Raw genomic sequence first — 25,106 nt, 5'->3', positions numbered from 1 at the left:
TCTTGTAGTTTGGAACCATTGCTCCGTGTCCGCTTCTCTGGAGCAGCAGAAAACAACCTTTCTCCCTCCTCTATGTGACATCCTTTTATATATTTGAACATGGCTATCATATCACCCCTTAACCTCCTCTTCTCCAGGCTAAACATGCCCAGCTCCCTTAGCCGTTCCTCATAAGGCATCGTTTCCAGGCCTTTGACCATTTTGGTTGCCCTCCTCTGGACACGTTCCAGTTTGTCAGTGTCCTTCTTGTACTGTGGTGCCCAGAACTGGACACAGTACTCCAGGTGAGGTCTCACCAGAGCAGAATACAGTGGCACTATTACTTCCCTTGATCTAGATGCTATACTCCTATTGATGCAGCCCAGAATTGCATTGGCTTTTTTAGCTGCCGCGTCACACTGTTGGCTCTTGTCAAGTTTGTGGTCAACCAAGATTCCTAGATCCTTTTCACATGTACTGCTCTCAAGCCAGGTGTCACCCATCTTGTATTTGTGCCTCTCATTTTTTTTGCCCAAGTGCAATACTTTACATTTCTCCCTGTTAAAATTCATCTTGTTTGTTTTGGCTCAGTTCTCTAATCTGTCAAGGTCGTTTTGAAGTGTGATCCTGTCCTCTGGGGTGTTAGCCACCCCTCCCAGTTTGGTATCATCTGCAAATTTGATCAGGATGCCCTTGAGTCCATCATCCAAGTCGTTGATAAAGATGTTGAATAAGACTGGGCCCAAGACAGAACCCTGTGGTACCCCACTAGTCACTCTTCTCCAGGATGAAGAGGAACCATTGATGAGCACCCTTGGGGTTCGGTCAGTCAGCCAGTTACAAATCCACTGAGTGGTAGCATAGTCAAGACCGCATTTTACCAGCTTCTTTACAAGAATATCATGGGGCACCTTGTCAAATGCCTTGCTGAAATCAAGGTAGGCTACATCCACTGCGTTCCCTTCATCTACCAGGCTTGTAATTCTGTCAAAAAACGAGATCAGGTTAGTCTGACATGACTTATTTTTCAGAAATCCATGCTGACTATTGGTGATCACAGCATTCCTTTCTAGGTGCTCACAGACTGTTTGCTTAATGATCTGCTCCAGAATCTTCCCTGGTATTGATGTCAGACTGACTGGGCGGTAATTATTTGGGTCCTCTCTTTTCCCCTTTTTGAAAATAGGGACAACATTTGAATTTTGTCCTGCTTTTGCTGAGCTACAACAAAGGAGCGCACCCCCAGGGGGCCATGATGTGGTAACCCTGGCGAAGCATTGCAGAGCAACTGAGAAAGCAGAATGATGTTTGTGTGGACAGTCCATTAGAAAGCTGCACTATTATTGCATCGATAGCACATTGCAGAATACGGCCCCCCTCCAGGCAAAAACATCCGTCTGGAGGCACAGTAGCTTTCATTTCGGAGGTTGTGGTTTTACATCTTCCTATTTGTTTATTTATTTATTTATTCAAAATTATTTATTTATTTCATAAAATTTATACACTACCAGATGGTAGGAAACATCAAAGCCGTTTACAGAAAGATAAAACCATAAAATCAGGAAAAACCTACAGTACATTAAACGCTGAAGAAGTGAATACCAGAATAGATCGGAACTCACTCCCAAGGTAAGGGGAAGAGACATGGCTAAGATGGCAGGACAGCTTACTCTATGGTGTTAACCCCTTCATGCACTAATTAGACTGAAGCATGTTGGTTATATGAGACTGGTTATCCCACACAACATGCTCTCACGCAACCCATGCCCTCCAACTGAAAACCCATTTCCTGGACAATATCAACATTGTGTTTCCTGCCTGTGAACTGCACAGTGAATATTTTTATTAGAAAAGAAAACAGCCCGGTGTTTCAGCTTCTCAGAGTTGTTTTATTCAGTGTGCTGCTACAGCTTGTCACACCCAAATCCTCCAAAGGAATCTGCCAAAGTGCTTTTCCAGGCAAAAGGGGGCAGAGGGAGAGAAACCAAGAACCTCAAATTCACTAGACCAGGGATGGGGAATTGTGTGGCCCTCTACATGTTGTTGGATTCCATCACCCCTGACCGTCGGCCATGTTGGCTGAGGCAGAAGGCCATTGGATCTGGCAATATCTGGGAGCCCACAAGATTCCCAGCCTCCACCCTACACAAACAACCAGGCACTCAGCTGTGAGGCATGCCTCTTACCGGAGGGAGGGTCACTCCAGAGGCAGCTGTGGCATGAGGGTGCTGGATCATGCCTTTGTGGGCACATCTGAGGATTAAAGAGGACCCCCTAGGACGCATGCTTGGAGATCTTCCTTACCAGGTGGCTCTCTGGCAAAAGCAGAACAGTACTAACGGCCATATGGAACCACACCTCAAAGCTGGATCAGACTTCCCAGATCCTGTAGCCTACATCAGGAGGAAGACTGGGGCAGCGGGGCCTAGAGTGGGAGTCAGAGCTGCTCTTAGGGCTGCATGTCTGAAGCATGGGCAGAAATCTTTGGGTGTGAGGTTGCATGGGGCTGTCTCTGTGTTTTGGTGATGCCAAGCCGCCAGCCAGCCAGAGGCAGGCAACCAACTGGCTTCAGGGGCAAGCTCCTTTGCAAAGCCAGTCTGACTTCACCGGATGCAATGGCAGAGTGACCATTTGGCCCGTGTTCTGCTTCACTGTGAGATGGCGTGTGTTCCTCAACCCAGAGAACCTCTCGTTCAGGACTTCCGGGTTGGTGCCACTGTTTAATGGCGGATTCCCTCCGAGCTCCGGAGGGAATCGGCTCCGTAGCGTCTGGGTCTGGCCGCTGCGGCGAAGCGGGGACCCTTAAAATCACAGGCGCGGATGCCTGTGAACACAGAGACTCGGCGGGCACCATTTGCGCCCCCCCAATCCGCGACGGAGCCTCTTTAAAGGCTTCGGAACGGAGGCAGGGTAAGGCGTGGTGCTGAGAGTACTCCCTCGTCTACGGAGTGAAGCCGCAAGCCATTGACAGAGAGCGCCAACTTCTTCTAAGAGTGATTGGATTCTAAAACATCAACCCGTGAGTAATACGGAGATTGGAACTTTAAAAAATTTCTTATCTTGGATTTGGAACGAGCGGGAAGGGGCTAAAAAGGAAGTCCACCCCCCCCTCTTTGTAAACAACTTAAAGCAAAGGACTGGGCAGCTAAGGTCGAGAGAATCTGTTTCTTGCTTTTTTTTAACAAAAGATCCTGACCTCACGGTTTGGACATTATAAGAAGATATTCTGGAGGATAAAAAGAATTTTGGGAGCTGAAACTACACCCCCCCCCTAGACCCGGGAACGTCCGATGAGAAAGCCTGTTGCATGGAAGATTTTGACAGCTGTCAAGTGAGCTGCTAGTCAGCTAGTTGTCAGCTGGAAAAAGAGAACATTGTTTCTGCTGTTTTTGCTGGTTTATTCGGGATAACTTGTTGAAAATAAGGTTGATACAAAATAACTGGACTTTTGGTTTTTGAGCTGAAAGGAAGATCAAGGAATTAAATCCCCCTAGAGGGGTAACAAGGATACTACATTACAAAAATGGCTGGAGTGTCTAAATTCCAAGCAGAATTGGACAGAGCACTGGTTCTCTTGGGAAACTTACAAGATGAGTACGATGCTTTGTCTACAGAGGTATCGCTATTACACTGGACAGTAAACAACAGCTTGGAGTCTGATAAGGATTTGAAACAGGAAGCCTATTCAACTGAACAAATAAATGAAACCGAAAGCATAGACACGATGGAGCAATATGTTCTTTTTGAAGAAAACGAAGGAGGAGATGGAGGTTTGCAGGAGTTAAAGGAGAGCTACAATATGAGGCCTGACATGATGATAAAAAAGGACAATAAAAACTGGATGCGGAAAGCCTGGTTTGATTGGGAATTTGGAAAATGGAGAGATCCTCTTTTGAGGAGATCTGAAGACCTGAGGATTATAAATTTGTTGAAGGTGGAAGCTGGAGCTGTGGGGACATTTGGATTTGAAAGAAATTTGAAACAAGAGTTGGAATACCCCATAGGCTTTGCTTTTGCTTTTAAGTATGGAGGACTGGCTAGAAGCAACACCGATTCTGTTGGGCCGGAGCCCCTCCGAGACCTGGGGCTTAACATCAAGGTCTATCAAAGAGACCGGCAGAAAGGAACTGAGAGAGACATAAGGGCCTCGGACCTGAGATCTCCAGGCTAAATAAATAATATAAAGACTGATGGATATTGGTTGGGGACTGGAACCGGGAGAAGGGTGGGTGGAGGTTGGGAATCCAAAGGGTACATAAGGATAATTTGCATTGTTTTGTTTGTTTTATATTTTGTTAGTGGTAAGGAAATTGGGTAAACCGTGGAAGGGAAATTTTGGTCGACCTTAGGAAAAAGGTTTAAGAATAAATTAATGAGGTATAAGTATTGATGTGTAATTTTAATAAGGTGAAATTGGTTTTTTTTTTCTTTTTTTTAAATTAAGTGAAAATAAGGCTGTTAAAAATAAATGGAGGAAATGGAAAAAAGAAGTAAAGTAAAATAACAGTATGTTAGAATAAATGTTTAAGTTAAGGTGAAGAAATAAGTTAAGGACTTGCTGAATTGACAATTTAAATTGGAATACAAGAAGGGGAGGTGTGAGGAGGTCTGAGAAACAAGGTTGAGGAAAATAAGTATCAGAAACTGTATGTGTTTTTTCTATTTTTCTGTTTAGTTTCGAATATGCTTTTTTGTGTTGTTTTTGTTTGTTGTGTGTTTTTTGAAAATACCAATAAATATTTAATAATAAAAAAAAAAGAGAACCTCTCGTTCAACGTCAAGTTGGTCTAAGGAAGGAAAGCATAAGAGTTAGTCTTGAATCCCCCCCCCCACATGTGCTGGGAGATGCCTGCACACCGCACATGTAAAGCACATCTCCTCCCACCCACACCCAAAAAGTCCTGGGAACAATGGTTTGTTAAGGGTGCTGGGAATCGTAGCAGTGTGAAAGAGGGGATGGAATGGTGAATACACAGCCCTGCTGAACGCAGAGGGATTTAGCTTTGGAGATAACACATGCATGACCACAATCTTCATGTGAGTTCCTGGTGACCTTCATTTTTATTTATTTTTTTCAAAAAAAATTATTAGTTTTCCACAAATTTTAACCACACAAACAGACAAACAAACAAACATCCTAACCTTATTAAAACCAATCTAATTAACATTGTTAAGCAACGTCCTCGTATCCCCTTGGTTGAATTTCAGTGTATATCATTTTACTGGTTTTCCAAAACCTATATTCTCATAAAATTAACTTGGTCACATAACATCTTTCTTTCTTTCCTAATCTCAGTTTCATCATATAATTTATCACATTACATATTTAAATCCTAAGCCTATTTGATATTTGCAAGCTTTTCCAATTAATTTATCTTAACATATTTGTCAGAGACTGCCTCTAGGTCCCGGCTCACAAAGGACCAACGCTAGCCGGTAGAACGGTATAAAGTCTTTATTGAAGTATAGTTTCCATTTCCAAATCTTAGCGTGCGTCTCTACGTCTATTCCCTAGATCGGCGAAGTCCCATCTGAATCTCCGCCTCCTGTACACCAGTTCAAGACCCTAGCCTTGCTCCACCTTTTGCGTCTCTCCTTTCGCCTCTGGGTCCTACCACCCCCCGGGGTTCCTTCCTTCCTGGATGCCTCGGATGCGGACCCTTCGGATTCCTCCCCCTCCCTTCGGCGGGCTTTAGGACCTGGCTCCCTTTCCGGGCTGCTCATTGCGCCTCCCTCTGTTACATTTGAACTTGGCGCGCGCGCGCTGTCTCCGACCCTCCTCCCTACCGTTTCCTCGCTCTCCGACGCAGGCGTGGCTGCTGCCGGAGAGCTGCCTGTCGCTGGTGCCTGGAACTCCTCCCCCCTGCTGCTCTCTGGTGGCGTAGCTGGTCCGGATTTCCAGCTGCTGCTCTCCGGTGGGGTAGCTGGTCCGGATCTCCAGCTGCTGCTCTCTGAATCCCCTCTGGTCCCTCCTTCCTGAGGTGCCCCTCTTGGCAACCCCCCAGCTCTGCCCACGGGAGCCCCTTTCTGTGAATCCTCCGATTCGCTGGAGAGACTTAGGGACCTTGGTCGGCTCTCGTCGCTAACTTCTCCCTCCGATTCCTCTCCATCCGTCCCTTCTGCTCCTGAACCCCTGACATCCATCCCCCCCTCGAAGCCCCCCCTTCCCCCCTCCCCTCCTTCCGGTGTGGGTTCTGGGTGCTCCGTCGTGGCGGGGGTGAGTGCCGGATACAGTTCTTCCCCCGTGTCGTACATCACATCGGGCAGGTCTGGCTCGTCCTCCGTGCGCTCGTCGACGTCGATCTCCTCTGCTTCCATCTCCCTGCCTTCGTGTTCAAATCCCACGTCCTCCCCCAACACGTCCATGTCCATCTCTCCCCCGTTCCCCTCTGAGGGTGATGCCTGCCAGGGACCCCCCAGCCACTTCCTGCGCCACTGCTCCTCTGGTTGAGTATCCCACCAATAGGAGCGGTCTGAGGCAGAACCCGAGGTTGAACCCTCCGGAGAGCGTATGTGTGGTGCCGTCTCCTCGTCCGAGTCGAACCCCTGGAACGTGCTGCCTGAAAGTGTGGGTGTGAAGAGCCAGTCGTCGAAATACTCGGCTGGCATGGGCCTGTGTGGGAAAATGGCATGGAACTCTTCCTTGAGAAGGGGCTCGTCCAAGGCATAGCCCGGCACCCAACTGTTGGCGCTGGCCGGGGTATCCTCTCTGGCAAGAAGGTATTCTACTCCCTCTTCCCCCCATCTCGAGTCTAAAATCTCTGTGGCTTCGTTGATGCGCTCCCCTCTTGGCGACCCCCCTTCCCTGGGTCCTTCTCTGGGCGGATCTGGTGCTGTGCCTGGCTCCTGAAATCTATGCGGTGCTTTGTAGGGCGTGAGCACCGATCTATGGAACACCGGATGCATTCTGGAACCCTCCGGAAGCGCTAACCGGAAGGCCACTGGATTGACCTGTGCCTGGACTTGGTAAGGCCCTAGCTGCTTATGCCCTAGCTTCTTCTTGGCCAACGATTTGGTCGGCACTGCTTGCGCTGCTAACCAGACCCAATCTCCCACCTGTATGTCTTCCCCTACTCTCCTGTGTCTGTCAGCCTGCAGTTTGTATGCGTGCTTGGCCAGTTCCAACTGCCTCCTAAGCTGTTCGTGGACTTCCTGCAACTCTGACGCTAAGTCTTCCGCTGCCTGCGGCTCCCCCTCCCCCACTCTCTCTAAACCTGGGAAGGTTCTGGGATGCCTCCCGTTGTTGGCGAAGAACGGCGTCACCCCCGTCGACACGTGCTTCGTATTGTTGTAAGCGAACTCTGCGAGGGGCAGGTAGTCCACCCACGTGTTAGGCTGCTGATTGGCGTAGCATCTCAGGTACTGCTGCATGATGGCGTTGACCCTCTCCGCTTGTCCGTTGGTCTGCGGGTGTCTCGCCGACGCTAGATTGATCTTGACGTTCAGGATGCCCATCAACTTTTGCCAGAAGTTCGAGATGAACTGCCGCCCCCGGTCGGATAGAATAGATCGTGGCAGACCGTGGACCTTAAACACGTGGTCTATGAACAGCCTGGCGGTCTGTTCTGCCGTGGCCACCTTCGCACACGGGATGAAGTGTGCCATCTTGGTAAACATGTCCACCACCACAAGCACTGCCGTCTTTCCCCTCGAACTGGGCAGATCCGTGACAAAGTCCAGGGCCACCCGTTCCCACGGCTCAGACGGCGTCTGCAACGGTTCCAGCAATCCCGCCGGCGGTTTGTGCACTGACTTGGCTCTTTGGCAGGTGTCGCATCTCGAGACGTAATCCGCTACTTCCCCCCGCATCTTGGGCCACCAAAAGTCTCTGGTCACTAGTTCTACAGTCTTTTCTCTGCCAAAGTGCCCGGCAGTGGGGGCGTCGTGTAGCTGCTGCAGCACCCTCGCGCGGAGGTCATTCCCCGGCACGTAGAGTGCTCCCTTGCGGATGAGCAACCCGTCTCTGATCTGGAACTCGTCGTCCTTCACCGTGCCCTTGTGCACCTCCTCCATCTTGGCTTGCGCGAAGGGGTCCTCCTGCAACGCTCGACGTACGGCGTCCAGATCCACGGTCGCCGAAGCGCAAGCCCACGCTTCCGGTGCGAAAATGTGCTTGGCTGCCGACGGTGCCTCCTCCTCGAGGTATTGCGGCTTTCTGGACAAGGCATCCGCCATGATGTTGTTGTCACCCGGGATGTACTCTATCCTGAAGTCGAAGTCCGCGAAGAACTCTGCCCATCTAATGTGCCTCTGATTCAGGAACCTCGCCGTGCGCCAGTACTCTAGATTCTTGTGGTCCGTGCGGACCTGCACTGTGTGTCTGGCTCCGATAAGGAAGTGCCGCCACGCCTTGAACGCTGCATGGATGGCTAGCAACTCCCTGTCCCAGATGGTGTAATTCTGCTCCGACTTGCTGAGCTTCCTTGAGTAGAAGGCGCACGGCCTCCAGTCCCCCTGCTGGTCTTGTTGCAACAGTACAGCTCCCACGGCTCTGTCTGAGGCGTCTGTCTCCACCCTCATTGGTCTGCTGGGATTCACATGCAGCAGCTGCTCCTCGGACGCGAAGAGACGCTTGAGTTTCTGAAAGGACTGCTCCGCTTCCTCCGTCCAGAGAAACTTCTTCTTCTTGGAGCTGAGCGTGTCGGTGATGGCCGCCGTTTGCATAGCGAACCCCTTGATGAACTTGCGATAAAAGTTGGCAAAGCCGACAAACCGCTGGACTTCCTTCCGATTGCGCGGGCTTTTCCAGTCCAATACTGAGCGAACCTTGGCGCTGTCCATGGCGAGCCCCTTGTCCGACAGTTTATAGCCCAGGAAATCCACCTCCGTCACGTCGAACTGGCACTTCTCCAGCTTGGCGTACAGCCTGTGCTCCTTTAGTCTCTGCAGAACTTCCCTGACATCCCTCTCGTGCGCCTCTCGCGACTCAGAAAATATCAGGATGTCGTCCAGGAAGCATACGCACTTCTTGTAAAGGAGTCCCGCCAACACGTGATGCATAAAGGCTTGAAAACAGTGAGAGCCATTTTGTAATCCGAAGGGCATAACTCTGTATTCGTAGGTGCCCAGTGGTGTGAACATGGCCGTCTTCCACTCGTCGCCCTCCCGCACACGAATCAGGTTGTACGCGCCTCGCAGATCCAACTTGGTGAAAACGCGTCCTTTCCTTACCGTCGCGAGCAGGTCGTCTATTTTGGGCATGGGGAAGGACGAGGGCTTGGTTTTCGAGTTCAAAATTCGAAAGTCCACTACAAGCCTCTTCTGGGGCGTGTCTCGCTTCTTCACAAAGAATACTGGGCTGCCCCCTACAGCTTTCGACTCCCGGATGAACCCGCGCTTCAAATTGTGGTCTATGAACTCCCTAAGTTCCTGCAGTTCATCCTCAGACATGGAATACAGTTTCCCTGTTGGCAGCGTCGCCCCCGGCAGGAGATCAATCTTGCAGTCATAGGGTCTGTGGGGGGGTAGCTTGTCCGCTTCCTTCTCGCAGAACACCTCCAAAAATTCAGAATACTTGAGAGGTACTGCTTGCAGCGTGCCCAAATGTAACTGTGGGTCATCCTCCTCCCCTTCTGGTCTAGGCAGAATGCAGTGTTCCGCACAGTAGGAGGAGCCAAAAGTCAGTTGGCGTTGGTACCATGCCAATGCTGGGCTGTGCCTGTGTAGCCAACTCATTCCCAGAACTACTGGCGTGTCCGACAATTGGGTGACGTTGAAGCTGATTACTTCTCGGTGATTCCCAATTTGCATCACCATAGGTGGTGTCTGCTGTACCACCTGCCCCCCTAGCAGTTCCCTGCCATCCACTGTGACAACGTTCAGGGGCAGTGTGGCTGGCAGTAGCGCTATGTTGTGTTGTTGAAGGAATTCCAGTGCGATAAAGTCCGCATTACTGCCAGAGTCAATCGTAATCGGCACTTCTAAAGTGAGACCACTGGGCAGCTGGAGCGATGCGGTGAGCTGCACCACTGGTTTGGGCGGGAGGGGATCCGTGGGCTTCAAAATCTCTGGGGACTTCTTTACTGACTCGCCTGGCTGGCCCCCAGTGCTTCTGTTTCCAGCCAGACTCCTTCGTTTCCCTGCTGTGGTTCACTTTGCTGAGTTGCTCCCATTACTGTCATTGAAGCTGCAGTGTGCTTGTGGAGCCTCTGGGGACACTCTTTCGCCATGTGCTTAGGACTTTCACAGATGTAACACTTCCTGTTCCCTCTAGGCTGCTTTGTTTTGACTGCTCCCGGTGTTAAGGCTCTGGTGGCTGATTGAGCTCTAGCACCGCCGATCTCCATTGGCTCCTCCCCCCCTGCTTGCGGAGGCGTTGATTGCGCACGCGCGACATCCCTGGGCAAGAGGGAGGGCGCTCTGGCTGGTGTGCGTCCCCAACGCCCTTCTTCTCTGTCCCATGGGCGGTCCTCCAGCCTCACCCCCACTGCGAGCGATCTGTCCACCACTTCCTGGGTGCTTTTGGGTCTCTCCCCCCGCGCTATCTCATCCTTGATTTGGGGGTTCAATCCTTCCCAATAAAGATCTCTAACGGGGGGGGAATCCTTGTCCCACCCCAAGGCATTGACCAATGCAAAAAAGCGGGAGTGATACTGCCTCACGCTGGCTTTCCCTTGTCTCAGCCCAAATATGTCCTTACGGGCAATGTCAATGTCTATTTTCGATAGAAAGCAAGAATCCATCGCTTTAATGAATGCAGCTGAACTCTGGAGCGCTGGGTCCATATCTCTCCACAGATTGCGCAGACATGCTTTCGCGTCTCCATGCAAATGAGACAAGATAAACCCCACTTTTTCCTGCTCATCTCTAAACTCTTTTTCCAGCAGTTTCAGCGCAAACTGCACGTCTGCTCGGAAATTGGGGTACTGCTGTAAATTCCCATCGAAGTGAGATACAATGCTGCCTCCTCTCCTCCCCAACCCGATCCCCTCGGATCTGGACCCCGCTTGTGCCTGCTTAGTAAGCACGTCCAACCTGGCTTGGAGATCTCGGCATGCAGCAGCCGCTTCATCCTCTCTTTTCCTGGAGGCGAGTATCTCTGCGCTGAGCTGCGTTACCGCTTCTTGCAGGGAAGCAATTTGCTCTTCAGTAGACATGTCGCTTGACTCTTGTGAGCTCCCAAGGCACCAGTCCTCTTTCCTCCCTGCTTCGCTCCCCACACGTCGCTTGAGTCAAAGAGAACTGATGAAAACTTTGAGAGATGGGACTTACTGTCAGAGACTGCCTCTAGGTCCCGGCTCACAAAGGACCAACGCTAGCCGGTAGAACGGTATAAAGTCTTTATTGAAGTATAGTTTCCATTTCCAAATCTTAGCGTGCGTCTCTACGTCTATTCCCTAGATCGGCGAAGTCCCATCTGAATCTCCGCCTCCTGTACACCAGTTCAAGACCCTAGCCTTGCTCCACCTTTTGCGTCTCTCCTTTCGCCTCTGGGTCCTACCACCCCCCGGGGTTCCTTCCTTCCTGGATGCCTCGGATGCGGACCCTTCGGATTCCTCCCCCTCCCTTCGGCGGGCTTTAGGACCTGGCTCCCTTTCCGGGCTGCTCATTGCGCCTCCCTCTGTTACATTTGAACTTGGCGCGCGCGCGCTGTCTCCGACCCTCCTCCCTACCGTTTCCTCGCTCTCCGACGCAGGCGTGGCTGCTGCCGGAGAGCTGCCTGTCGCTGGTGCCTGGAACTCCTCCCCCCTGCTGCTCTCTGGTGGCGTAGCTGGTCCGGATTTCCAGCTGCTGCTCTCCGGTGGGGTAGCTGGTCCGGATCTCCAGCTGCTGCTCTCTGAATCCCCTCTGGTCCCTCCTTCCTGAGGTGCCCCTCTTGGCAACCCCCCAGCTCTGCCCACGGGAGCCCCTTTCTGTGAATCCTCCGATTCGCTGGAGAGACTTAGGGACCTTGGTCGGCTCTCGTCGCTAACTTCTCCCTCCGATTCCTCTCCATCCGTCCCTTCTGCTCCTGAACCCCTGACAATATTTAACCAAATAATCATTAAATTTCGTCCATTCTTCCTGGTAGTCCTCCTCCTTCTGATCATGGACACTTCCAGTCAGGTCGGCTAGCTCCAAAAAGTCCATCATCTTCATCTGCCAGTCTTCCACTGTTGGTATTTCTTGTGACCTTCAGCTTAAACACAAACTGCTCTGAAGTGAGAAAAATCCATCACACTCAAACATTCCTGCACAAAGCTGCCCATGGCAAGGTTGCAACACAGGTTGCAACCCTGGAGATTCTGATGTGCAGGAATGGTTTCCTTGAGGGCATGTGCCATAGGGTACCAAACCCACCTTCTATGTTTTGAAGCCCAAGAGTTAAGAGATGAGGAGTCCACCAAACCCCAGCTCAAGCTGGGGGTTGGACTGGAAGGGAGACAAGCTAATGTCCCCAGAATTGGGGGGAAGCTTGGCTAATTTCCAGGTCTAACTGAATGGCACCATGATGTGTGGTCCTCTGATGCATGAGAAAGCTCAGAAGGTAAGAAGAGGTCTTTTCTCCCCACTCCTGATTTCAACAGGTGGCTTGAAGCGTCCACATGGACGGACGGACGGGGACACACACACACACACACACACCCCAGCATGGCTTCAACTTTTAGCACAAAAAGTCTTCAGCCAGATGTCATGGAACCCTTGGGCAGGGGCAACTTATCATTTTATTGATTTTCCATAACAAACAATTAAAAAGGCGGCCAATCTTGCAAAGGAGTGTTGCCATTTAAACTGCTGGTGTGACGTAGGAACCCGAACAAAGAAAAGGAACCAACTACCCAGAGTCTGCTTCCGATTGCCCTTGTTCTCCACCTCCCTCTATCCTAATCAGCCGCAAACAAGAGTTCAGATTTGAAAGCCTTGTTATCACCTCATTCCCTTCAACTAGCCAGCTGCTCTGGCAGATGACATCAGTTCCTTCCCGCTCCCAATATTCCTGCTCCTAACCTGGTTAGCCATAGCCCGGAAGCTGAATCTCAGGGGAACGCCTTTGGGCTGGGAAGGGCTCATCTTTTCTGGGCCTCTTCTCCCCCTCAGGAAGGGGTGCTTGGCTCCTGGCCTGTGAAATGCGCTCAAAATGTAAAGATGCCTTCTTTCCAGGGAGCCAAGGGAGAAGGGGGAAATTTGAAATACCTCCAAACCTTCCCACGTCAGAGATGCAGGAGTTGCGTCACCTCCAACTTCCTCAGGGATGAAGCAGCTTCAAATATATAAAAGGATGTCACATAGAGGAGGGAGAAAGGTTGTTTTCTGCTGCTCCAGAGAAGCGAACACGGAGCAATGGTTCCAAACTACAAGAAAGAAGATTCCACCTAAACATTAGGAAGAACTTCCTGACAGTAAGAGCTGTTTGACAGTGGAATTTGCTGCCAAGGAGTGTGGTGGAGTCTCCTTCTTTGGAGGTCTTTAAGCAGAGGCTTGACAACCATATGTCAGGAGTGCTCTGATGGTGTTTCCTGCTTGGCAGGGGGTTGGACTCGATGGCCCTTGTGGTCTCTTCCAACGCTATGATTCTATGATTCTATGAAAACGAAACATCCCACCTGGGCACGGTTTCTGAGAGAGCAACAGCAGAAGACCCAGACTCTGGCAAGATGAGCATTTGCCCAGTGGATTCTGGCCGGTCCATGAGGGCAGACAAGGGATGGCTGCAGTGGCCGCCAGCCCCTTCCCACTCCATCTCAGATACAGAACGCATTTGCTCTGCCACTCCTTGGCTCTGGCGCCACCTACTGTTGGCCTCCTTGCCTTCCACCCTCCCAGTCCCAATGAGCACCATCCACCCCTGGTCCAGAGGCGCAGAGCAGTAGTTAGGTGATCTTGCGCCCCGGCAGAACCGTCCAGATTGCGCCCCCAGCCACGGACAAGTTAGCTCTTCTTTCTGCCTCTCCTCCACACACCCCCAACCATTCAATTCACCCTGGAAATACAAGTATCGAAAAGTAAAATGTTAGAGGTTTCCCCCCACCCCATAGCAATATAATTTGATTCAGCTAGCTGGTCAGTCTACTTTCGGTTTCACTCCTGGCTCCTTGTTAAATTAATACTGCATCAGAAACCCCCCAAGCAGATATCCAAAGTTATTTGGCATTTCTCCAGTTGCTAATGAGATGTTTCTTCTAGTCCAAGGGAGTCTTTTGATCTTCTTCCAGGAAACCAAGAGTCGAAAGCCTTGATTTTCCTTTTCTTCTTTTCCCAGTCATTTCCACACAGTTAGTCTTTATTAGAGTTATTAAAACCTTATTATATTAACAAATGCAATTTTTTTAGTCTCCCTTGCTTTCCTGCTGACCTTCAGCTTAAAGACAAACTGCTCTGGAGTGAGAAAAATCCATCACACTCAAAAAGCCCAGCTGGAGGGACCTGGAAGTGTGCGCGGAAGAGCAATTTTGTAGTGGGTTTGTTGCACAGAAGAAGCTGAGCACCCGATTTAAACAAAAAATAAATAAACAATGTAGTATGTAATATGCATAGCATGTATCCAGGAAAAATAGAGCTTGCAAATTTTCTAATACACATGGGTCATCACTTCTTATTGCTGAGAATAAATTGAGGATCTTGTGTGACATTGTAATGATTCTGATTCTGATTATATTTAGACCCCACCCACCCAGCTGGGATTCTCCAACCACAATTGTATATTGCCACAGAAAGAAATATTAAAAATTAAGAAGTTTCGTTGTTTGCCCACAAATCTTTCCCTATAGACCAATATTTGGATTCTTCTTGAACATTCTACACAGTTTGAGGAAGTTCCAGGCAGCTGTAAAAGTTATAAACAGTTCCATGAAGTTTTAAAAAGTGCTCATAGTTATGAGTAGTAACGTTACATGTACGATGTTTCCAACTTTTCATTTTGGGGCAACCTTTTTCCATAACTGAGAATACTTAGTCCCTTTTCCAGTGTTTCTAAGCAAAAGTGCATCCCTTTATGATACAGGAAACTCTTTTGGGGGAAGAAAAGAAAATTCCACAAGTCATACCCCTAGTGCCCACACAAACACACAGACACGCCTTCTTGGCACTGCCTGCTTTCATCCACTTGCCTTGGGATATGTGTAGAGGGTGCTTCTGAGCATGTACAAAGTACCCCCCCACACACATACGAAAACCCTATCTCCACCGGCTTATCACACAGCTCACCCATGAGCATGCCTGAGTCTGGATGTGCAACTGGAGAGGGTGAGGGGTGTGTAGAAAAACAGTCGCCCTGAACCAAATTGGAAAATTGCAATGGATAGAGGGGGGGGGAGGATTAGATTCTCAATTATACTCTCTATTGCTTCATGTAGGTTACCAATGGAACCCCTGAAAAAGATATGGCACACAAACGATTCCCAAGGATGGGAATGAAATTTGGGAATCGCAGCCCTTAAAATTTGCTTCCAGATTTCTTTGGGGAAACTCCTTGAAATTATTGCACGGATGGGAGAGCAGGAGCTGGTCGCTCGCGCATGCGCCTGGCAGGGACCTGGCCTCGTCGTGAGCAGCAGAGCTTCCAGCCGTGGGGCTCACGGCGGACTCCCGAGAAGGGCACGGAGACTGCAGCGCCTGCTGTCGCTTACTCCAAAGTAAGTGTGTACGCACTTACCTGGGACTAGTTGGCCCGATCTGACTCAGTGCACTTACTTCTGAGTAGACATTTAGGGGAGGGGGTGAAATGTTGCGTGTGCCTGTTGCGCCAACAAGGAGAGGGAGCTTTCTTGCAGGAAAATCGCCAGGAAAGTGTTATGATTACACCTGTTGCTTGAGAGAACTGCCAGCACGCAAGGAGGCAAGGTGCGCGCCCAAAGGGTGGCAGACCCGTGTATGCCTGCGCGTGTGTGAATGTGAAGTTGCGTGCCGTGGGCGAGAGACGAGACCCGCAGCCAGGGAGAAAGTGTGGCTCCCACAGGCTGGAAGGGCTGTGTGTTTTCTCATGGGAAGCGTGCAATGCAGGGAAGAGGCGCTTGCCCTCCGAGGATGCAGCAGGACATGATACAAGAGGGAGCGCGCCAGGCACAGACGGCAGCAGAGGCTCCCTCCGAAAGCGAGGGGCGGGGATTCGTCTTCTGAGGGTATAGGCAGCAAGGAGCCAAAGACAGCTCCTGAGCGTGCAAAGGGAAGGCAGGGTGGTGTGGCGGATAGAGAGCTCGCCTGAGACCTGGGAGGTTGAACGTGGGGGCCGACCTGATCTTACTCAGAGCCTGCAGTTCTATGATTCTTGGAGAGCAAGAGAAGAACTTTTCCCTACCCACTTTCTCAATGCCATCCATATTTTTTTTAAAAAAATCTTATATATATCGTACAACAGATCTTCTCATCTTATACAATATTTTAGACTTCCGTCAACAACTCTGATGATTTCCCATTCTTTATCACTTATTCTGCATTTCTTAATTTCTAGATTACATTTACCGTAATTATCCTTAACTAATAATGCTTTTCGTAGACTTTCTTGCAGTATTTCAAACTATCCACCTTACCAAACTTCTTGCAGTCCTACTAGCGTAATCTGTTCATCACAATTACTTTTCAAATAGTTCATATATTTACTCCAGTCTTCTATGAATCTCTGATCCTGCAGGTTTCGAATCCTTCCTGTTAATTTATCTAATTCTGCATAGCCCATCAACTTCACCCTCCATTCTTCTTTCGTTGGTAGTTCTTCTTGCTTCCATTTTTGTGCCAATAATATTCTTGCTGCAGTCATTACATATAACAACAACTTACAATCCTGTCTATTAATATCATCTCCTACAATGCCAAGTAAAAATGCTTCTGGTTTCTTAATCAATGTCTGTTTCAACATCTTTTTCATCTCGTTATATATCATTTCCCGGAAGCTTTTCACTTTTTTAAATTCCCACCACATGTGATAAAAAGGGCCTTCCTTTTCTTTACATTTCCAACATGTATTACTTATTTTATACATTTTAGCTAATTTTACTGGGGTGATATAACACCTATACATCATTTTCATCACATTTTCTTCCAAAGCATTGCATGCAGTAAATTTTAATCCTTCCTTCCACAGTTTCCCCCAATCTTTTAACTGTATATTATACACAAAATCTTTGGCCCAGTGTATCATAACCGACTTTACCTCTTCATCTTTCAAATGCCATTCAAGCAGCAATTTATACATTTTAGACAAAAAAAAAATATTATTCAATACATCAATTTCAAATTTTGATTTGTTATCATCAAATCCTTTCCCCCTCAAATCCTGTTTAAACATTTCATTGACTTGGCAATAGTGCAGCCAATCACTTACATATTCTTTAACCTAAAAGAATAACCACTTTAACCCAAGTGGTTAGCACGCTGTCCACCAGCCCAAAGAGTGCTGGATTGTCTGTGTGCCGCTTGTTCGCTTATGGTAGTCTGTTGTATCATACACAGAGCTACTCTCTCAACCGGAAAGGAGAGTAGAACACTTCAAAATGAATAAATTAATCAGCCACAGGTTTGCTTGATCTATAAGTGATACGTTGTGGTCTTAATATTGATCCCTTAATTGGTCTAGGGGTTTTCAATTCAGCTATGCAGTCTTAATATTGATCCCTTAATTGGTCTAGGGGTTTTCAATTCAGCTATGCAGTTGTTCCCCTTCATGGATCACTGCCTTGCCGTGGCGAAGGGGCTTGAAGAACTCAGAGAAGCTATGAACTATGCCGAGCAGGGCACCCAAGATGAACAGGTCATAGTGGAGAGTTTTGACCAAACGTGATCCACCTGGAGGAGGAACCGGCAAGCCACTCCAGTATCCCTGCCAAGAAAACTCCATGGACAAAGACAACAGGCATATAAAAGTTATGACGCTGGAAGATGAGCCCCTCAGGTCGGAAGGCATCCAACATGCTACTGGGGAAGAGCGGAGGACAAGTACAAGTAGATCCAGAGCTGATGAAGCGGCTGGGCTAAAGCCGAAAGGACGTTCAGTTGCGGATATGCCTGGAAGTGAAAGGAAAGTCCAATGCTGTAAAGAAAAATATTGCATAGGAACCTGGAATGTAAGAACCATGAACCTAGGTAAGTTGGATGTGGTAAAAAATGAGATGGCAAGAATAAATATTGACATCCTGGGCATCAGTGAACTAAAATGGACAGGAATGGGCGAATTCAGTTCGGATGACCATCATATCTACTACTGTGGGCAAGAAACCCGGAAAAGAAATGGAGTGGCCCTCATAGTCAACAAAAGAGTGGCGAAAGCAGTACTGGGATGCAATCTCAAAAATGATAGAATGATCTCGATACGAATCCAAGGCAGACCTTTTAACATAACAGTAATCCAAGTTTATGCACCAACTACTGGTGCTGAAGAAACTGAAATTGACCAATTCTATGAAGACTTACAAGACCTTATAGAAGCGACACCAAAGAAGGATGTTCTTCTCATTATAGGGGATTGGAATGCTAAAGTAGGGAATCAAGAGATAAAAGGAACAACGGGCAAGTTTGGCCTTGGAGAGCAAAATGAAGCAGGGCAAAGGCTAATAGAGTTCTGTCAAGAGAACAAGCTGGTCATCACAAACACGCTTTTCCAACAACACAAGAGACGACTCTACACGTGGACATCACCAGATGGGCAGCATCGAAATCAGATTGATTATATTCTCTGCAGCCAAAGATGGAGAAGCTCAATACAGTCAGCAAAAACAAGACCTGGAGCTGACTGTGGCTCGGATCATCAGCTTCTTATAGCAAAATTCAAGCTTAAATTGAAAAAAGTAGGAAAAACCACTGGGCCGGTAAGATACAATCTAAGTCAAATCCCATATGAATACACAGTGGAAGTGAGGAACAGGTTTAAGGATTTAGATTTGCTAGACAGAGTGCCTGAAGAACTATGGATGGAGGCTCGCAACATTATACAGGAGGCAGCAACGAAAACCATCCCAATGAAAAGGAAATGCAAGAAAGCAAAGTGGCTGTCCAATGAGGCCTTACAAATAGCGGGGGAGAGAAGGCAAGCAAAATGCGAGGGAGATAGAGAAAGATACAGGAAATTGAATGCAGATTTCCAAAAAATAGCAAGGAGAGATAAGAAGACCTTCTTAAACGAGCAATGCAAAGAAATAGAGGAAAACAACAGAATGGGAAGAACCAGAGATCTGTTCAAGAAAATTGGAGATATGAAAGGAACATTTCGTTCAAAGATTGCCATAATAAAGGACAAAAGTGGTAAGGACCTAACAGAAGCAGAAGACATCAAGAAGAGGTGGCAAGAATACACAGAGGAATTATACCAGAAAGAAATGGATGCCTCGTACACCCCAGGTAGTGGGGTTGCTGACCTTGAGCCAGACATCCTGGAGAGTGAAGTCAAATGGGCCTTAGAAAGCACTGCAAATAACAAGGCCAGTGGAAGTGATGGTATTCCAGCTGAGCTATTTAAAATTTTAAAAGATGATGCTGTTAAGGTGCTACACTCAATATGCCAGCAAGTTTGGAAAACTCAGCAGTGGCCAGAGGATTGGAGAAGATCAGTCTACATCCCAATCCCAAAGAAGGGCAGTGCTAAAGAATGCTCCAACTACCGCACAATTGCACTCATTTCACACGCTAGCAAGGTTATGCTTAAAATTCTACAAGGAAGGCTCAAGCAGTATGTGGACCGAGAACTCCCAGTGCAAGCTGGATTTAGAAGAGGCAGAGGAACCAGAGACCAAATTGCAAACATGCGCTGGATTATGGAGAAAGCCAGAGAGTTCCAGAAAAACATCTACTTCTGCTTCATTGACTATGCAAAAGCCTTTGACTGTGTCGACCACAGCAAACTATGGCAAGTTCTTAAAGAAATGGGAGTGCCTGATCACCTCATCTGTCTCCTGAGAAATCTCTATGTGGGACAAGAAGCTACAGTTAGAACTGGATATGGAACAACTGATTGGTTCAAAATTGGGAAAGGAGTACGACAAGGCTGTATATTGTCTCCCTGGTTATTTAACTTATATGCAGAATTCATCATGCGAAAGGCTGGGCTGGATGAATCCCTAGCCGGAATTAAGATTGCTGGAAGAAATATCAACAACCTCAGATATGCAGATGACACAACCTTGATGGCAGAAAGTGAGGAGGAATTAAAGAACCTTTTATTGAGGGTAAAAGAGGAGAGCACAAAATATGGTCTGAAGCTCAACATCAAAAAAACGAAGATCATGGCCACTGGTCCCATCACCTCCTGGCAAATAGAAGGAGAAGAAATGGAGGCAGTGAGAGATTTTACTTTCTTGGGCTCCATGATCACTGCAGATGGTGACAGCAGCCACGAAATTAAGAGACGCCTGCTTCTTGGGAGGAAAGCAATGACCAACCTAGACAGCATCTTAAAAAGTAGAGACATCACCTTGCCAACAAAGGTCCGTATAGTAAAAGCTATGGTTTTCCCAGTAGTGATGTATGGAAGTGAGAGTTGGACCATAAAGAAGGCTGATCGTCGAAGAATTGATGCTTTTGAATTATGGTGCTGGAGGAGACTCTTGAGAGTCCCATGGACTGCAAGAAGATCAAACCTATCCATTCTTAAGGAAATCAGCCCTGAGTGCTCACTGGAAGGACAGATCGTGAAGCTGAGGCTCCAATACTTTGGCCACCTCATGAGAAGAGAAGACTCCCTGGAAAAGACCCTGATGTTGGGAAAGATGGAGGGCACAAGAAGAAGGGGACGACAGAGGACGAGATGGTTGGATAGTGTCTTCGAAGCTACAAACATGAGTCTGACCAAACTGCGGGAGGCAGTGGAAGACAGAAGTGCCTGGCGTGCTCTGGTCCAGGGGGTCACGAAGAGTCGGACACGACTAAACGACTAAACAACAACAACAACATGCAGTTGTTCCTCGCAATATTGACTTGATAAAATGCTTATGACCCTGAGAGGTAGTGCCTGGCCCATGGTCACTCAGTGAGCTTCATGGCCTGCTGTGGATTTGGACCCTGGTCTGCCCAGTCTTAGTTCAACACTCTTAGCACTACCTTTTACTGAAGAAAATAAACTTGTTCAGAAACAGCATAGTCAAAGAGCATACACCGAGTGCTCCTAGCAGCCTTCTTAGTCTTCCCAGAGGCACAGCTCTTAGTTACTGATTAACTGGAGTCCTGGAGCCGCTCCGTCTGCAACAACACAACATACTGGTTGAGACACACACACTCTACACACAGACTGAGGCCCACAGAGATGGCTGGTTACATTTATAGGGAACCCAAGATGAGTCCCGAGTCACAGTGACCCAGCATTTGACTGCTAACACTTAGGCTTGACAGATTTGTGTAGCCCTCGTAGGCCGCGCTGCCTAGGCCTGGCCTGCTTCTGCTCTCAAGAACCTTTGTCTCCTGACAAAACCTCAGCCCTGTCCTTAAGCGCTTAGCCATCTTCTGGGTTCTTGGGACAGGAGCATGCAGCTAAAGTGTCCCATCCTTGCTGCTCCTCACCAGTTCAGAGTCAGGCAGGTCTTTGGCCAATTTGTGGCGATGCATCGACTTTGATGTGATCGAGAGAAGTGAAGCTACTGTGGAACCATTGCTCTGCCAAGTCCTCAAGGGGCGGTACAGAGTTCCCCTCCCTCCCACTTAGTCCCACAGGCACGCTGAGAGGCAGGGACTGGGCATTCAGTGAGCTTCACGCCTAGTGTGGATTTGGACCCTGGTCTGCCCAGTCTTAGTTCAACACTCTTGCCACTACCTGTCAGAGGAACTGGCAAAAAGCCACAGGAAAAGATTTTGCAATGATACAACAGTCTCTCAATCTGTGCACTTTTGCCCATGCTAGACCCCAGCAATGCTTATGCAGCTGCAGTAAAAGAGCCAGGATGCTTCCTTGGATGTTTGAGCATGGGCCATACTGGAGATCTAACTCCTTTCTGTGTCTCTCCTCCTGCTGTAGGTCCGAGGGCGGCTTCCAAAGAAGCTACTGGGTAAGTTTGTTTTACTTAAAGTCTTTGGAAAAGAGGTGGACAATATTGACGCTGCTTCTGTGCAGTCGCTTTGACTGTGAGCCCGATCGAGATGCACAACAGTGCACTGCCGCCTTGGGCACACGAGAAGCTATGGAGGGATCATGCAACTTTTTGTTCTTTTCAAAGTTTGCACTTCAAGACTTTTATTTTTTTAAAAAATCCCCTTTGCAAATTCGAGAAGTTTCCCCATGTTGTGCCTCAGCATTTGACGCTGCTTCTGTGTAGCCTCACCAGTGCACTGTGCTCACTAGAAGGACTCCCTTAATAATCCATTCTTTGCCAAACTCATTTTGGCACCAATGCTCTCCCTGATAACAACAACAACGATTTATTATTTATACCCCGCCCATCTGGCTGGGCTACCCCAGCCACTCTGGGCGGCTTCCAACAAAATATGAAAATACAGTAATCCATCAAACATTAAAAGCTTCCCTAAACAGGGCTGCCTTCAGATGTCTTCTAAAAGTCTGGTAGTTGTTGTTCTCTTGGACATCTGGTGGGAGGGTGTTCCACAGGGCAGGTGCCACCACCGAGAAGGCCCTCTGCCTGGTTCCCTGTAACTTGGCTTCTTGCAGCGAGGGAACCTCCAGAAGGCCCTTGGAGATGGACCCAGGTGTCCGGGCAGAACAATGGGGGTGGAGACGCTCCTTCAGGTATACTGGACCGAGACCGTTTAGGGCTTTAAAGGTCAGCATCAACACTTTGAATTGTGCTCAGAAACGTACTGGGAGCCAATGTAGGTCTTTCAAGACCAGTGTTATGTGGTCTCGGCAGCCGCTCCCAGTCACCAGTCTAGCTGCCGCATTCTGGATTCATTGCAGTTTCCGAGTCACCTTCAAAGGTAGCCCCATGTAGAGCACATGGCAGTAGTCCAAGCGGGAGATAACTAGAGCATGCACCACTCTGGCCAGACAGTCTGCAGGCAGGGAGGGTCTCATCCTGCGTACCAGATGGAGCTGGTAAACAGCTGCCCTGGACACAGATTTGACCTGCGCCTCCGTGGACAGCTGAAGGAGAAAAATAATCATTTCCTTAATAACAATTTAAATAGCGTATTTAACTAAAACAATAAAATTATAGCATATGTATCCATGTTTGTTAACTGATGTGGTTAAACGTGGGGGATTTTTGTTAAAAAAACCCCAAAAAGACTTAGACTGAGTTTTAGCACACATGAAAGACTTAAAACAAATGCTTCTTTCCTGATGAATAGCCTTTGGACTATAATGTAACTTAAATAGAAAACTATCTTTAGAAAGATCTTTCCTCCAAAAGCATTTTATTTTAAAAATCCAATTTAAATAAAAAACAGATTTTTTAATTATTCTTTTTTAAATCATTGATTTTTATCCACCCTGTTGGGTGTACACATTGAATGTGTCATACCTGGAAAATACCTCTTGCAAGAGCAGCCATAGGAGGTGCGCTCTAGTAGAGGCAACGCCAATGAATTTCATTTAAGATTTCCCATCGTCCTCAGCTTGGCTATGTGCCCTGGTTCTTCTTGAAGAAGAGACATTCATCATGAGTTCTTCCCTTCTCCTTATCAGACTCTTGTATAAAGAGGACTGTCAAGGTAGGGAAAGATGCTCCACCTCGGAATAATCCTAATTGTTTTAGCTAATCTCTTGGCTGAAAGATAGAAAACGAATCTTTGTGTGCCTGCTTCTTAGCCTAATCCTGTTTCTTCCCACGTGAATGCAGTTCTATAGAGTAACACGAAAGACACCCTAACTCAGGCTTCCTCAACCTCGGCCTGTCCGATGTTTTGAGACGACAATTCCCATCCTCCCTGACCACTGGTCCTGCTGGCTAGGGATCATGGGAGTTGTAGGCCAAAAACATCTGGAGGGCCGAGGTTGAGGAAGCCTGCCCTAACTCCTCAAGATGCTGAACTTGCTCCAGCTTCGGAGTACCTGCTATAAAAGAGACAACTCTAAGAAAGTCACGGTGCTCCAAAGCGTCACCAGTTGCATCAAGTTGCTTTAGAGAGAGCATTCATCATCATCCTTATCACATTACAGAATTGCTTGGCGACTAAGCAGGGAGCAGCACACAGAGATAAGGGGGGAAGCAAGTACTCTGCAGCCTGTGCCTCTCCCATCCCTGTGCATCATGAGTTCAACAAGTGCAGAATGTAATGCAACCCAGCACAGCAACAGCAAGAGGGGCAGTCGCAACACCTCCGCAAGACCTCCTCATACTCTGGGCAAGATGATGGTGGGAACTGCTTATGAACCCTGTATCCCCTCCTCCTCCTCCGCCTCCTCCTCCCTGCCACACAGCCTTAACGATAGAAGCATTGATGTGGAAGTAGTTGACCTCACTTGCGAAACTTCAGAACCTATAGTTGTTGATCTTACGCAAGACGACTCTCTTGTGCTTGTTGGAGAGAGTGGGCAGCAGCCCAATAGAGAGTTCAGACCTCAACCATTGTCTGACAGCCTCATATTTAGTGGTGGTGGTGGTGGTGGTGGTGATAGCAGACACACACAGAGTGGTGCTCTTGCCACTAGAAAGCTCCCCAGAGAAGTGGGAAGGAGGGAATTTGCAAGATCCTCAGGCACTTTGAGTTGTGGAATTTGCATAGACAGCTTTGCAGAGATTGTGCAAAGCGGACGGCTTATAGTGTCAACAACATGTGGCCACATCTTCTGTAGTCAGTGCCTCAGCAATTTATTAGGTATGCTAACTTTTGCCCAATTTGTAGGAGGAAACTCACTCCAAAGGAGTATCATCCAATTTATATGTGAAGACATGGGTGTTCCTGAACACAGTCTAATGTGGCCTTCATAAACATGAGTGAACTCCAAAGAACACACCAAGTACAGTATATATGACTTCAATATGACAGTTAGCAATTTCACTTTTTCCCAGTTGGCCTCCTTATAGTCCAGTTGTACTGTTTCAGCTTTGTTTTGCTTTAAGGTTTTTGCAGCCCACATTTTTTGAGGTCTGTAGACATTTGAAGAACAGCTTGGAGGATATGTCTGCTGTTGCCACATTGCTTTGTGCCGATATCTCATTTCTGTTCTAGTTCTGTTGCTGCTTTGAGAAAAGACTGATGTCGAGTGAACTCATCTATTCAAGACTAGGCTAGTCATAGTCATCTATGATAATACAACCTGCAGCTTCTTTTTGCAATTTGCCTTGTAAAAAACCAAAGCCAACCACTCACCGGTGGAAGTCTGTTCCACATCTACTTGC

The 25,106-nt window shown here is 48.1% G+C and overlaps 1 protein-coding gene and 1 pseudogene across 2 annotated transcripts in view; one reads left to right on the top strand and one right to left on the bottom strand.

Moving 5' to 3' along the window:
• Positions 1–21,420, bottom strand: part of LOC310753757 (inositol polyphosphate 5-phosphatase OCRL-like) — a gene marked incomplete at both ends in the record, with an annotated part of 639,872 nt that extends 618,452 nt beyond the window's left edge. The window contains 1 exon segment of the mRNA XM_083595101.1: positions 21,376–21,420. Coding sequence (XP_083451227.1) covers positions 21,376–21,420 — 45 coding nt within the window.
• A 2,594-nt stretch (positions 21,421–24,014) lies between these two features.
• LOC310753787 (E3 ubiquitin-protein ligase RNF4-like) lies at positions 24,015–24,776 on the top strand (annotated as a pseudogene). The gene has a single exon. The product of its transcript is annotated as an E3 ubiquitin-protein ligase RNF4-like (transcript).
• The last annotated feature ends 330 nt before the right edge of the window (positions 24,777–25,106 follow it).

Source organism: Podarcis filfolensis (genome assembly GCF_964270895.1).
Source record: "Podarcis filfolensis genome assembly, chromosome: W".
Taxonomy (NCBI): domain Eukaryota; kingdom Metazoa; phylum Chordata; class Lepidosauria; order Squamata; family Lacertidae; genus Podarcis; species Podarcis filfolensis.
Note: the sequence above shows the minus strand (reverse complement) of the source record. Positions and strands in the feature narration are given on the sequence as shown.